Below are 16,814 nucleotides of genomic sequence, written 5' to 3' on the forward strand. Positions count from 1 at the left end.
AATTCAGGCTTGTTGGTTTATCCACAATGAAGTTATAGGGGGTCAAAAAGAGCCTGAATTGGTTCGAGAAAAGGATGGTACGGCCGTGCCGCTTTTTTGCTCGACTTGGCGGGGGCACTGCCGTGCCCCCAGATAGAGATAGAATTCCGGGAGTTGGGATTTTTTAATGGAGATTTCCTCTTCTTTAAGAATCTTTTTTTTGTAATTTCTTAAATGTTAATAGTTACAGAGTTTTTAACAAAAAACAATAAACATAATACCTTTTTTTTGCAACCTAATTTGCTTATAACTTTTGCAATTTTTTGTGTGCTAATACACGCTTCCGATACATTTTTCTAGACGTCATCCCGAATCTAATGAGCTATCGCACGTATTTTTATGCCCCTATCTCTATATTTCGCCATTCTCAACTTATCGCTTAGACTATGTACCTTGCGTATATTGTTAGACAGACGGATTATGTAGCCGGTATGGTCAGAGATGTAAAATGTTTGCAAGAGAAACGAGCCCAGCCTCAATGTCATGTCTCACATATGCAGATAACGTTCTAAGTTGGCCTATGATGGACCAGTAAAAGCTATTATTTATCTGTGATTTCCCAATATCATCGTTGTTTGCGCATGTTACACCGCTTCGCAATCGTAGTTATCACATGGGGATATGACATTCGTACAATTAAACTCATAATTGTTTTTTTTTGTTTTTTTTTTATGAAATAAGGGGGCAAACGAGCAAACGGGTCACCTGATGGAAAGCAACTTCCGTCGCCCATGGACACTCGCAGCATCAGAAGAGCTGCAAGTGCGTTGCCGGCCTTTTAAGAGGGAATAGCGGAGGGTAGGGAAGGAAAGGGAAGGGAATAGTTGAGGGTAGGGAAGGGAATAGAGTAGGGGTTAGGGGATTGGGCCTCCGGTAAACTCACTCACTCGGCGAAACACAGCGCAAGCGCTGTTTCACGCCGGTTTTCTGTGAGAACGTGGTATTTATCCGGTCGAGCCGGCCCATTTGTGCCGACGCATGGCTCTCCCACGTATAAATTTATTTAGATTTTAGACAAAGCACATTATAATGTCAGATAATGTCGTCACTACAATATTTTAGTTTTTTCATCAGTTATGACTAGTACATGAATGGTCTATTAGGTCTGGTCAGTAATCGAGGAGCGAGCACGGTGGTGGTTTATGTCACGTGAGTTACGACGGCAGTTTAGTGGCCGCTTTATGTGTCTCGTATTTACGACCTCCATCAAACTAGATTTTTCTCACAAAATACAAAGCGCTTATTTTAAATATTAAAATAGCTATGAAAAACAAGGCAGGGCCCCTAGTCAAGACGTTTTCATTATCAATTCTTCATAGAATCGCCAGTATAACCCCCGGTTTCTGAAAGGCTAATCAACGCTAAAATTAACTAATCGCCTGTTAATCTCTTGTCATAATAAAATGAAATTTCTAGTTATCCTATAACAACGATATTTTTTTTTGTGTGACCCCCTCCAAAACTTCAGGCTGCGACAAGTCAAATTATAAATTATCATTAATTAGACAATTTCGTCTGATCAATGTTTCAGAAACTCAAATGGATTTGACATCCATGATAAGTTGATCTATGATTTGACAGACCTTTCAGAAACCGGGTGTAAATGTATGGAATTGACATAACATTACGTGTCACGTGTCGCCTTCACAGTATCGAACGCTTATGTCAATTCCATACACTTTTTTCGGTGATTCTATATAAAAGCGACAAAGAAAACGTGTTGGTGAGGGGCTCAGCTGTAACAATATTCGATGATTGTCTTACTTTCTGCGAAATAATTTGTTATTTACCTTCAAATTTGCAAAGTGAAATTCACCGCAACGTCTGCCCGCAATTGGGCCTGCATTGTATGTACCTAGGTACTGTGATAATATACCACAAATAAACTCCACTGGCCAAAAGAAAACGATGGAAAGAAAACGTGGTAATTCCCAGCAGCTGTTTTCGTAATGTACGAGGCAAATGTCCATTGTCCATACCCTCGCTTTCATGTGGAAAAAATTGTAGGTCAGTTAATTTAAATACAAACATTTTGCAATTTTATACGATTGTTTTTGGAGAAATATATTGCTTCATACAAAAAACTGCAATGACACGGAAACTATGTATGAATTTCTTAAAATAAATATTAGTTATTTTATTTATGTATTTATGCGATTATGCAAGACATTTAATTGAGTAGAAACTCAATTAAATGTCTAGAGAGTAAAACTTTGTATCCCTTTTGACAAAAATGGGGAAACGTAGGTGAATGAAATTTTGCACAGTTATAGTTTATATGGTGAAGAAGTGCATCGAGCTAATATTATTTTGAAATTATGCTTTTATCATAAAAAAATTTAACAAATAAAACATTACTTACACTACACACACACACTAGGAAAAATGACAGATTTTTGAGTGACAAGCCTGTACATACGAATTATACTCTATTATTTACAGTTGAAGTCTGTTGACAATTGAAAATGGATTATAGTTTTTTTATTGAATCTGGATACTATTAGACAATGCATACACGGCCAGTCTGAGATCAGCTGAGTCCCAGAGACAAGAGTTGAAAAAAATCTGATAAAGTCAACATTTTTTTTACAAAATATAGGTATTATGGATAGTAGTCCTAATGTCGTTGAAACTATAGGTCGAATTTGGACCATTGGGCGATCTCTAGTTACACTATAATTATAGTAGGTACTACACCACTCTCTAAAGTCTAAACCCTACTCTACTCTACTTAGGGCAGATATTCGCTAATCTCGGCGTAACTGCCATCGTCAGTGCCACAAATCATATTATTTCTTAAGACCCATCTCAACTATATTAACATTTATTTTCATTTACATCTTCAAACTAAAATTTCCTTTCATTAAAAATATTTCCATCGAGGCGCAGCTAATATTACTTTCTACCGAACTAATTACAGAAGCCCTCAATAGACTGGAAGCCCTATCAGTCATCGTAGACGTCAGCGGGGTGGAGAAACTGGTCCAAATATATGAAATGTCAGATAATTTCATCGCAGTCCTATCGCCCATCTAGTCTCAATCGCGGTCCGCGGAGCAATCAAAATGAGAGCTCAGAAGAGGCCGCTGTTTTAATGCAATCGCGGAATTGCTTTTTGTTTTGTACTTTTTTCCCAGAAATATAACTTTTGCTGTTCAAATTGTTTGGAAAGTTAGGGAAAATTTCCCGTGTTGAAAACAAAACATCGGATTGTTTAATTGTTATGAAACGTTGGCTTAATTCGACACATTAAAGATGGAGTCAACCAAATTTAACAAATACTTGGGGCATTTGTAGCATAGCTTAGTAAATAAGTAGTTACAAACACAATACATACTTTAATTACAATATTTAAATTACTTAATTACATCTTATCCGTAAATTCAAACCGTACATTTAGCTGTGTCAAATACTTTTCTGGACTCAAAGAATCTTCTAAATATCTAAAGAGGTTAAAAATAAACAGACATTTTTCCATTAAAATAATATAAGTTTGTATTAATTAATATTTCGTGGTACAAGTACTTGTACTATTATCTATTCTGTGGTACAAGCTACACGATAATTATTCTTTTTGGCAGTTCTACGCAGTACCTACCCTCTTTTTGCAGCGCTCTAGCTGTCACGGTGACTCGGGCAAAATCGAGCTCTATTCTTTTCTTTTTCCTTGTTTATTCAAATCTGTCGAAGGATATAGGTTAATAGGTTAAGTTGAGGAGAAAATTTGGCGGCCAATGGCCATGTTTCCCTTTTCGTGCAAACATTTCTCTTTATTAGTTATGTTTAGAAATATTTAACAGTGTTAAAAATAATTAACAGTAATTACAATATATATGTCGCAGGCGGATTGTACAATCCGCCGTATTACATTACGGCTAGCTGTTTTGAAAAACAGGGCCGTTTTGTAATGCGGCGGTTTAACCATTAGCCGTTGTCCATCATGTCCTTCAAGAAGAGGCTAATTTTTTTTCTGTTACGGCTACGGTATTATTTACTTGCTTGCCGCACCTTCTCCCAGCTCACAAATCTAAATACACCCTGCGTCCCCATTTCAGGTGCCATTCCCATGGTGACGGCGACGGTGTACTGCGCGCCCGCGCCCCTTCGGTACTCCGCGCTCGCAGTCTACTGCCTCGGCAGCCTGCTGGGTTTGTACAAGGTAAATAAAAGAATACTCCTCCTATTTTCTCGAACTATTTCGTTACGGGTTAGTTTTAGCATGTCCCTCGGGCTCCCTGAGATCATATCAAAGGGTTTTCATGGTTGGATACCGCTGTCGAATGTCGATCCTGGCGACACAGGAGATACAGTGGTAGGAATGTGTGGTGGGCCAACGTCCGTTTAAAAAAAAAGGTAAAATATAGAGAAGAAGAGTGGGGTACCTCAGGTACAGAGTGTAATAACATTGTCGTCTTAAGTACTCCACCTAACTCTATACTTACGTAAACTATGATGTGTTTTCAGTATTTTACAGTTAAAATAAGAAACATAATATGGAAAGTTGGTTAATTAAAAGCACGTAGAAGCGTCTAAACTCTTAATAATTATTACGCGGGTACAAACTGCAAACTTAAAGTTATAAACGAGTTCGCTAATGGTACTAATGAAGAGGTACAAACGTGTATTCGCGGAAACTTTAAAAAAATATGAAATAAACTTGAATTTTTCATTGAAAGTGGAAAGTTGGAGCGTTTCCGCGTGGTATTCCGAGTGGAGTGCTTCTGACCCAGATTTGTACTACAATTCGCGAGGGGCGCGAGGCGGGGCGGGGGCGGCTGACCTGCCTTATACCACCTTCCACTGATTTGCGGGACATTAAAGTAGGTTAATTACTCACTCGGTGTCCCGCGGATTTCGGATGACGGTAATAAGGCACGTGCCATTCGGTCGCGTCGCGCTCAAATGTCATCCACTCGAGTGGCTAATGCCTTTTCAGTAGCGGGAGGCGTTTTTAAAATCTACTTATTTTTTGCAGGTTCTAATTTGAGCTCCTTTCATCAATTCAATTGGTTTATACGCGAATTTTTCCAATACAATATTTTCGTTACTTCACAGGATTTTAATTAAAAGCTTCGGTGTATTTTTCTTTCGAAATCGGAGGCCTCCAAGATCTTCTTACTGAAAATATTTTCAACTTCATTATGTTGTACTGTGAAGGACGGATGAGTTTAATTTCTCTGTGGCACAAAGCTCGGGCTGCGGCTGCAACTTCAGAGATTGCGTCGCGAAGTGCGAAGGCTTTCAACTCGTATATAATAGACTCATACAAAGATATCGCAGCTCTCACCGCCTCAAACGCTCAATAGAAGAATATATTATACGTGTATACAGCTAACAATATGCCTCTCTATGATGTTGACTTTGAATATATTTTGATGGAAAACTATTTTATTACGTAGCTACGAACTTTAATTGCTTGGAATCTTATTGATTCCTATTTCCTAATGTTAATACACTTTAACACTTATGCTGCTTTGTAGGGACAAGGTATAACAAAAGTAAATATTTAATAGTTCTTCCCATACTCTTGTCACAAATCCTTAAGATCAAATCTTTGGAATTGAAGAAATTGTGTGTTATTTTTAACCGAATTAAGAAGAGGAGGTTGCATTCGACGTGAGTTTTGTATGTATTAAATTGAAGTGTTGTACGTTTGTCAGGCGATGCGTGCGTGGTCGCCGTGGGAGCGTCGTCTGTGCTTCGCGGCGCCGTTCTGCATGCGGCTGCTGCTGGCCGGCGCCCGCGCAGCACGGCTCGGCGGCGGGGACCCGCACGCCATACTACACGTCTTCTTACAGGTAACATTCACTCGGTTGAAATACAGGCTCACGGTTAGATAACATTTACAGAGAGAATTTGAAAAGACACTGGACACATTCAGGACACGACTCTATATCTAAACGAGAAGATACTAATTGAATTGATAAACTGCCTATTCCAAAGAACAGATCATTTGAAATTTAAACCGCGTAACTTCGGCATGGTGTGTTTAGACACTAATTGTGAGTTTAGTCGAACTAGGGTATAATGTGGTTGGTGGCAGAGCGCCAGACGATTGCCTCCAGTGGACACCCGACACATCTGTTTGTTATTGCCCTAGCGGCCTTTTAGATTTCCTTTTACACGCAGCGTGTTTTTGTTTCTTTTAGATTATTTTGAGCCGCTCATAGAATATACGAGCTTTTGCCCGCGGCTTCGCTCGCGTTAAGAAGTATTATTATATACAAACTTTCATCCCCTATTTGAACCCCTTTGGGTTGGAATTTATCAAAATCCTCTCTTAGCGGATGCCTACGTTATAACATCTACCTGCATGCCAAATTTCAGCCCGATCCGTCCAGTGGCTTGGGCTGTGCGTTGATAGATCAATATGTCAATTTTATATATATAGATATTATACAAAATGATTTTATATGTGTCTCGACAACTTAGACGAGTTTAATATCTAATTATTTCTACTATTATAATGCTACTATAAACAGAAAATCTGTCCGTGGCTCGGAGTGCTGTGGTTGCGACTTGCGGAACACCCGCGGGGCATTAATTCTGGTTTCAGCGACAGGATTAATATCGCACCAACGCATAAACACAGCTGGGCGAGCGCTTTAATATTCTTTGCGTGGGAATAATATGCGGAATATAATCCGCATTGTGCACCAACCATTAAAATATAATTCCATCAAATTAGTACCATTCAGTATTCATTTATACACAAAAAATAATATTCATATGCAATTTTTAACAAAAAAAAAAAAACAAGAGTGTTTTTGGCACGCTTGCTGGCGTCCAGTTGCTACGCGCTACGGTTCTAGCGTGGCCGCGGTTCTACGCTACGCGGTGTAGACTGTAGACGTTCGTAGGACCATCATTACATCTTGAAATTGTTAGATTAGGTACTTTCTCAATGCATTGCTTGTTTTTAGCCGTAGCAGTAGAATTTGCGAATTGAAGTGCATGAATTACTATAAAAATGTACCTACAATTTACCAAATAGTACCCTGCTCTAATAAACCTAATAACCCTAACCTAAAATCAATCACTTATTATAATATAAGAATAGATTACAGTCATCGAACAACGAATTTATTATAAACACAAATTTTATAAAATTTTACTTTTAACTATTTTGTCCATTCTATTATCATTGTTGCTATTTATCGCAAATACTTAGTTTTCTTACATTAAACGTCTTAAAAATATTGCACATTCAAAATATTTCGTAATTCGTATTTTACAACAAAATAGGGTTTTCAATATCTATACTTATCTATAATATTACTCAAGCCCTTAGCTTCTAAGTACACACTCAACTACTATTAACGATATAGTCAAGTGAGAAACAAATAAACACATTTGATTATTGGTTTATTAATCTGGTTTGAGTGGGTCAAAAGGCTGAGGATCTCTCGTGAACTGGCACCGGTCCAAAACTCTCTCCAGGATTTATCGGCAAGACTATTAGACTCGTAATTCCTATTGGAGCTCAGCAGCAGTTAATTTGCCGTAAATACTAAGAAAGATTACACGTATTACGTAACATTAATAGAAAGTATCTTCGCGTTTTGACTTAATATGAATGCGAGAACATAAAAATAGCTGATAATTTAACACCTGATGATGACTTACTCGAAACCGGTGGTGTATTTTGCTAAAATTGTTATCTATACATATAATAAAATCGTAGAGGTAAAATTTTTGTACATTGAAAATAAATTTGAAAAAACGAGTCAGGGGCATAGTAGAAGAGTAATAGAACATATTTTATCTGTTTTTGAAATTTTTGTTTCTGTGTCTGTTTGTCGGTTTGTCTGTTTGTCTGTTTGTACAGGCTAATCTCTGAATCCGCTGGACTGATTTCAATGAAATTTGGCATGATGATACCTTACATCCCTGGTCAACATTTTAGATACTTTTTTTTAACCGACTGTAAAAAAAGGAGGAGTTAATGTTTACTTTGCTGTCTGTGGTCAGATTTTCAAAATTATTTTTTTGTTGTATAGATTGTACGAATTTGATACCATGTTTACAATAAAATCAGCCAAGTGCGAGTCGGACTCGCGCACGAAGGGTCCCTACCGTTATAGAGAAAAAATAGGCCAAAAGTTGTGTTTTTGTATGGGATCCCCACTTACATTTTAATTATATTCTAATTTTATTATTAATTATTAAATTATACATATAATTAAGGATTCTGTGAAAATTTCAACTGCCTGCCTGTTGTCATTATTGATATCGAGCAAAAAGGCCAAAAAATCATGATTATTGTATGGGGGCCACCCTTAAATATTTATTTTATTTTATTTTCAGTATTTTTTGTCATAGCGGCAAGAGATATACACAATCTGTAAAAATTCCAGAACTCTAGCTATAACGGTACTTGAGATTCAGCCTGGAGACAGATAGACGGACAGACAACGAAGTCTTAGTAATAAAGTCCCGGCCGTTTTTACCCTTTGGGTGCGGAACCCTAAAACCGGTGACTTAATAAGTAATTGAACTGAAGAAACTCCTCGAAATTGTGGTTTAATTGTAGATTATGAATTTGAGAATAAGAGGTAGGTTAAAGAGGGATATATGCTTGCATTAAATCCCGTCTTCTGAAGTATCCTCTATCTCCGTCACATGTTCCTTTCCCCTGTCCTGTGGCCCCCATCCCCTGTCCACGCCAAGTGGTCTTTGAAGAAAGGATTTTTCAAAACGATAAGTATAAAGGTTCAAGTTTCCTGGGTCTTTGATGTAAATTAAAAATTCCGTGTGTAATATAGATCCAAATAAAATAGTCGTAGATTGTAGAGTGTTCAATTTTCTAAATCTCGATTTTAATAACATACATTCACGCGGACGAAGTTGCGGGCAACAGCTAGTTTTGAATATAAGCAGTGCAAGAAAAGTGCGTTTCATTAATGTTGAACACGAACCTCCACAGAACCCACAGTAAAATCAATTACGAATAACTACTGTGTCGGTCGTAATATGAATTATGAAAATAGGTTTACTTGAACTATGGCAACCCGAAAAATGGTTCGTTACGTTTTCGAGTAAAAGTGATTAAATCATATTATTATGAATTAACAATATTAAATAAATCAGTAATATTGCAGTTGCCTTTATAGCAATTTCCGTCTATATTTAAGCGTGCAATATTATAAAACCTAATATTTTTGTTGTTCCTTATGAAAATAATATTGTGTATGTGTAGCTAAGCGTCGTAGCTATAACTTTTCGAAGTTATGTTTTTGTAATAACAATTTGGCACGAAGCCACAACTATATGACAGTATAGCAATACCCTATATATTGCTATACTGTGACTATATCATTGATTTCTTTCCCGCTCTGTACGTCACGGATCTTATCAGAGATAGGTATATATTTTGTAGCTGAAAGTTTTTTTATTCTTCGAGGCACACTTGCCATAATATTATGATTACAATGTTAAAGGCACAAGATATACATAAATTTTAAAAGGCTTTATATTTACTTATGTTTAAATTTATTTACTTCAAATAGTTAATAGAATCAGGCGTTACTTTGCGCGTTATTTCAGGCGTTATTTCTCAAAGCCAATAAAAAGTTGAAAGAAAATATTTTTGCGCAGTTACTACAAAATACTCGTATGAATATACAAATAATTTTACTTGTACCTACGGTTATATTTTATCAAAAGGTAGTGCAATGTTGAAGAAATACCTACGAAATAAACGTTCGTACTTAGGACGTAATAGTTTGCATACTTATCCGTAAGTACGTAGTTCTCTGCGCGGGCGACGACATAATTACTATAACTACTGTGTATTTACATGGGAATGTGCTCGCCATTTACATATGGTGCACATATTATGTAATAAACAGTTGTATGTCAAGTGACAACATATTTGTAAAGGACCATCGAAGAAATTGATTCATAGGCAGTTGACGAACCCACGTCATTTGGTCGGATTACCTCAATTCAATGTAATTCGTGATCTATCAGCTGGGTTTGACAAAACGCAACCAAATACGTAGGTCCGCCATCTGCTTATCGACTTCTCTTTCTCTGATCGATGATGATGTACTTATCTCTAGAATAGATCTCTGCCAGGACCTACGCCAAGACACTGTGTGTGTAATGTAGAGGCGCTACAGATCTTTCTACCTTCTACCTTTGAGTATTTTCTTCTAGTATTTTTACCTTCCGGTAACATTTTGAAGCTAGCCTAAGCTAGTTATGATATGGCCATGGATGTTATTTAGATTACAAGACGTAGATTGTACTGATGTATAAGAAACTGAAAGAAATATTTCAAAACTTGAAGCTGTTTTTACGTAATGCCAAGTAAGCGATCAATCAAATGATTCAGGGCCATTAACGGTTTTTCCTAACTTATATTACATAATTAATCAAGTCGACAAACTTGTTTACTGTCTGGCGAAAATTATGAGAAAAATTGCTGTACAAAATTAAATAATTGTTTGTATTTTATTGAATGTGTGAGATGATATTCTGTTGGTGAATCGAAATAAATAAATAAATAATAAACATACAATATTATGTCGTATGGATGTATAAAATATATGTATACAAGTTCATATACAATATGTCGCGGCCGTAGAGGAAGTCGTGTATGTCCTTGCTCGATAGTGCGTAGTAAGTGTAGGGTATAATTATTCAAAAACATCGTTATCGTCAGGGAAAAGTAAATTCTGCTACACTTAAATTGACTGTACGATAACCTCAACAACTTCTTGCTAATAACAATTAGGAATTTCCGTTACAACAATAAAGTAGGAATTGGAGTTATAAAACAAATGTTACCTCGTATTATTATTATCTTTTACTTAAGTATATCACCAAATTAGTAAAAATATTGAAATAAATGTAAATTTCTGACCATTTCTCTAAAAACCGATTGTCGTTTTCACGACCAAGACAAGTAACTATTATGATTACTCTAAAGCTGATATTATCCTAGCTACGTCTAGAGTCTAGAGTCTAGAGCGTGCGTGCGTGCCTAAGAACGTTCTGTGAGGTTTTTTTCCTAGACCTACACTGTCCCACTGCTGGGCTAAGCCGGCTAAGGCATCCCCCAGAGTCTTCCATTGTGCTCGCTTGCTAAAAACTATTATTGCTTTAAAATAGTTTCCTTTAAAACTGAAACGAGACACGCGCAGGTTTAAGCAGATTAAGAGCGGCACAACCGGCAAATGGGATAAGTGGCGTGTAGGGCTTCGCCGGGATCAGCTGGTATTAGCTGTTATGTAGCACTAGTAGGTACTAACGATGCTAATATTATTAGTAGAATATCTCGGAATCCTTTCTCGTTATCACAGATTTCAGATTTCGTAATCACATGTAATAGCTCAACTGACAAAGATAGTGGAATTTGTCCTGAATGAGCCTGCCCCCGCTTGATCGGATATTATATGTGACGAAGAGTAAAAGTATAATATGCAGTGGACGTTTTCCCACTTACTAACGAGCGTGAATCGAAGCAGACGTAAATCTTTGAACAATGTACTAGGTTCTGAAAACCCAGCCATTAGGAACTTCCATTATCCATCATATGACTTCTCAATAACTTTACAGCATAACATAGAGGTAAATATGGATAGTCATCTTATTACTAGACCGCTGCGCCTCGCACGCACACATAAGAATGATTTCTTAATCTTAAATATAATTATGTATAGTATAAAAATTATTACTTAAATATATTTCCGTTGTCTGGTACCCGTAACAGAAGTCCTTCAGGTACTTAGTACGGGGCCAGACTGACGTGGTGTGAAGCGTCCATAGATATTATTATTTCAGATAAGGGCCTGTTACATTCACTTTGATTAGTGCAAGTTTTTTTTTATGATATAAAGGGGCAAACGAGCAAACGGGTCACCTGATGGAAAGCAACTTCCGTCGCCCATGGACACTCGCAGCATCAGAAGAGTTGCAGGTGCGTTGCCGGCCTTTTAATAGGGTAATAGGGGAGGGTAGGGAAGGGAAGGGAATAAGGGAGGGTATGGAAGGGAATAGGGTAGGGGATTGGGCCTCCGGTAAACTCACTCACTCGGCGAAACACAGCGCAAGCGCTGTTTCACGCCGGTTTTCTGTGAGAACGTAGTATTTATCCGGTCGAGCCGGCCCATTCGTGCCGAAGCATGGCTCTCCCACGTAGTCCAGGTGATTAGTGATTAGGAGCAATTAATGGACTTGCAATAATCAACCGCCGTCCACACTCTTTCTCCTGATTACTAATCTGCAATAATCATTTGCACTTATCACTAATCAAAGTGAATTCAGGCCATAACTGAAAAGGCAAAATAACCCAGTCATGCATGCATACAATATCTTTTCTCTGTGGACTGTGTTGTGCGAGTTTTAATTTAGAACACAGCTTACAGTTAGTATTATAAGGAAAATACGTCCACAATATTAATATTATAATGTTCACTACGCAGTTATAGTAATTGATGATTAAGGAATAAGGATAAATGCAGACCTTGCAGTTTATTATTATTGTGGTTGATATTATTAGGTTGGCCGATTTGGCCAGCTTTAGATAATTCATTTATTTGTGCTTGAGTGTTCCTTGAAAACATTAAGTGTCCCCTCGGCGTAATTCGAACCCGCGACCACAGACTACTAAAAATACTACGTTTTCAGCGACCTCCGGCTTAAAAGTTGACACGTTAACCAACTGAGCCACAGACATAAACTGCCACAGAGGAGCAAATAAATATTTATATTTGTCATAGATGGACCCTGTGCTAACGAACTTATAGACGACTTGACGGCCAGTTTAAAAACCCAAAAATGTAATAGAAGGTGTTGTTTCACATTCCAGGACGCGGTGTCACTCGGCGGCGGCGTGATCGGCGCGCTGCACATCCCGGAGAAGTGGTTCCCGGGCGCCGTCGACCGCTGCCTCAACTCGCACAACATCATGCACGTGCTCGTCGTGCTCGCCGTGTACTCCATGCACCAGGTGAGCGGTTCCCGGACGCCGTCGACCGCTGCCTCAACTCGCACAACATCATGCACGTGCTCGTCGTGCTCGCCGTGTACTCCATGCACCAGGTGAGGGGTTCCCGGGCGCCGTCGACCGCTGCCTCAACTCGCACAACATCATGCACGTGCTCGTCGTGCTCGCCGTGTGCTCCATGCACCAGGTGAGCGGTTCCCGAGCGCCGTCGACCGCTGCCTCAACTCGCACAACATCATGCACGTGCTCATCGTGCTCGCCGTGTACTCCATGCACCAGGTGAGCGGTTCCCGGGCGCCGTCGACCGCTGCCTCAACTCGCACAACATCATGCACGTGCTCGTCGTGCTCGCCGTGTACTCCATGCACCAGGTGAGCGGTTCCCGGGCGCCGTCGACCGCTGCCTCAACTCGCACAACATCATGCACGTGCTCGTCGTGCTCGCCGTGTACTCCATGCACCAGGTGAGCGGTTCCCGGGCGCCGTCGACCGCTGCCTCAACTCGCACAACATCATGCACGTGCTCGTCGTGCTCGCCGTGTACTCCATGCACCAGGTGAGCGGTTCCCGGGCGCCGTCGACCGCTGCCTCAACTCGCACAACATCATGCACGTGCTCGTCGTGCTCGCCGTGTACTCCATGCACCAGGTGAGCGGATCCCGGGCGCCGTCGACCGCTGCCTCAACTCGCACAACATCATGCACGTGCTCGTCGTGCTCGCCGTGTACTCCATGCACCAGGTGAGTGGTTCCCGGGCGCCGTCGACCGCTGCCTCAACTCGCACAACATCATGCACGTGCTCGTCGTGCTCGCCGTGTACTCCATGCACCAGGTGAGCGGTTCCCGGGCGCCGTCGACCGCTGCCTCAACTCGCACAACATCATGCACGTGCTCGTCGTGATCGCCGTGTACTCCATGCACCAGGTGAGCGGTTCCCGGGCGCCGTCGACCACTGCCTCAACTCGCACAACATCATGCACGTGCTCGTCGTGATCGTCGTGTACTCTATGCACCAGTTGAGCGGTTCCCGGACGCCGTCGACCGCTGCCTCAACTTGCACAACATCATGCACGTGCTCGTCGTGATCGCCGTGTACTCCATGCACCAGGTGAGCGGGTCCCGGGCTCCGTCAATTTGTTTTTGCTTGTGCGCTTTGGCATCTTTCAAAAATAATTATTTGCTAATTATATTAATAATTGTATTTGACATACTTATTTTTTATCGACGCTAATAATAATATTGTTAGGTATGTCAGGTGCAATCTTCAAACATTACCAAAATATTTTTGTAGAGCAGAGCGGCAACTTCAACCAGCGGGGCTAAAATGGTCGCTTTGAAGAATCATAATACGATTCATTTTTCTAAAATCTCAAAATGCAACTCTGCTTGCAATTCATTTCTGTATTTTTGTACTGATTTGACATTTGTCAGTTTGACAGTTTTGACAATTCATTTGCTGAATTGATTGAGAAGAATTGCTAAATGTGACCATTTTAGCCCCGCTGGTCATATGAACAATGTCATTACATCAACAGCGGGGCTAAAATGGTCGCTTTGGAGAATCATATAATTAATCATATATGATTAATTTTTAAACTCCACTTTGCATGCAATTCATATTATCGTGATTCACTTAGATTAATGATTGGTCCCGCGGCGCTCGCGCGCGTCGACCAATCATTAATTGAAGCGAATCACTTTTTAACTCCATTTTGCGTGCAATTCATATAGTGATTCACTTACATCAATGATTGTGAAAAATGAATCATATTATGATTCAATATATGATTCTCCAAAGCGACCATTTTAGCCCCGCTGGTTGAAGCTGCCGCTCTGCTCTACAAAAATATTTTGGTAATTTTTGAAGATTGCACCTTACATACCTAACAATATTATTATTAGCGTCGATAAAAAATAAGTATGTCAAATACAATTATTAATATAATTAGCAAATAATTATTTTTGAAAGATGCCAAAGCGTTAGAGAAATATTGATAAGGCCCTAGATAGGATAAGTCCTACGCCTACGGTGCTACGCCGACTACAGTAATATTAGTTATTACTATATCTAAATACTATGCTAGGTAGTATAGTATTATAGTATTTAGATTCATTTTTAATCTGAACTTTTTTTATTGATATTAATTTTTAACTAATTTTTAACTTAATTGATGAACCTATGATCTAACTATATTCACGGCGTAGCACTCGCGTAGCTAGACATATTGAACTGACTTTCTTAACCGCTCTCGCTAGACGCTCTACCGTCTACCGATGCCCGTCAAGTTCATATTCTGTAAAATATGTGCCTCAATCTGAAAATGGTTGACTGTATCGGTACTTAGCAGTGTTACCAGTTACCACCAGCTTCTCTGTTCTTTTTCATTGAGTTACTTGAAAATGTAAAGTTAAGAGTAAACTGATTGCATATTTGTCAGCACCGGGCGGTACGCGCCGCACGCGTCGAACGCCCCGCATAGTTCACAAAATGCGGCGCGTGCGGACGAATGTGCGCGGTGTCATATAATTTCATACAACAAATTCTAAAATTCGGCGTGTTCCGCGCGAGCGTGCTGATAAATGTGCGATCGCCCTAAAATAATAATAAGGTAGCTGTTTTCCACCAGCGACCAGCCGTATTCTTTACTAAGGGGCTGACAGATACTTCATACTCTATCTGTCAGACAAGCTGTGGATAGCCTACCCGGCACTTATCAGGAGGTGGTGAAGTCATAGTGTTGTTGCAGGTGACGACGCGCGACATAGCGTGGATGTCGCGCGTGGACTGCCGCGCACCGCTGCGCCAGCTCTGACGCCCGCCGCTGCACCCCGAATAGTTCTACTACTGTACATAAACATACACCACGCAATAATTAACAAACCTGTAAACTAGGGTACTTACACTAGTATTCGATAATTCCGACAGCGAAGTTAAAAATTTAAAAAATGTATAGAATTTGACGTAATGCGTTGCGAAGTGCTTGCGTTCTCGTATGTCAAATTTTATACATTTTTGATTTCCTCCTTCGCTGTCGAAATTATCGATTGTAAGTTGTCTAAATACTCCGATTTAAATAACGACATCAGAGGCGAATCTACATCAGTTTCTGTCCGGGTAGTATTAGCTCAAATATTTACATGTTTATTTAGTAAATAAAGTTTTAAAATCCTAAACTAGATAAATACAAGTTACAACTGTACCTCCACTCCAAACTTTTACTCGACCTACTTAAGAACTACGATTTTCTTTTAACTGAAACTTTTGGAACTTTCTACTTTTCATCTTGAACTATTGAAGGAACTAAATTATACTATTTCGATCGCAATTATTAATATATATATATATACGGTATTGAATAAAGGCCATAGAGTTAAGTAAAGCGACCGTGGCCTGGCGGAGACCAAATATTTATGTAATGTTTAGCTTGTCATTTGTGAACTCATTAATGGTTTATACCTAATGATTAATGATATAGCAGAAAATTAAATATTACTAATATAACATAATAACATTTCAGTATTATTTGAAAAATAAGTTAATGTTTAAAGAATTAAGACGCTTTACAGAACAAACCACGCAATAAACTAAGTTTAGTAGTTATAGCAAACCAATGCAATGAAAATATTTAATTTATGCTCAAGCTAAGTTCGTTCATTTCAAAGGCGAAAATATGTCTACTCTACTTTACCCACCTTTTGAATATTTTCTGTAGACAGTAGATATATTTTTTTCTTTGAATTATAATATATATTATTAAGGATTAAGTTATCATTGTTACATAATATAATGAAAATATCAAATACCATGTATTAACTCACTT

General features: G+C 39.1%; 1 protein-coding gene across 1 annotated transcript in view; it reads left to right on the forward strand.

Annotated features, from left to right (window-relative positions):
- Nucleotides 1-16,727, forward strand: part of LOC121725415 (progestin and adipoQ receptor family member 4) — a 54,032-nt gene extending 37,305 nt beyond the window's left edge. The window contains exons 3-6 of the mRNA XM_042112390.1: nt 4,095-4,198; nt 5,700-5,837; nt 12,857-12,997; nt 15,741-16,727. Coding sequence (XP_041968324.1) covers nt 4,095-4,198; nt 5,700-5,837; nt 12,857-12,997; nt 15,741-15,806 — 449 coding nt within the window. The 3' untranslated portion in view covers nt 15,807-16,727. The remainder of the gene's footprint in view (nt 1-4,094; nt 4,199-5,699; nt 5,838-12,856; nt 12,998-15,740) is intronic.
- Nucleotides 16,728-16,814: the final 87 nt, after the last annotated feature.

The sequence above is a fragment of the Aricia agestis genome, chromosome 3 (assembly GCF_905147365.1).
Source record: "Aricia agestis chromosome 3, ilAriAges1.1, whole genome shotgun sequence".
NCBI lineage: Eukaryota > Metazoa > Arthropoda > Insecta > Lepidoptera > Lycaenidae > Aricia > Aricia agestis.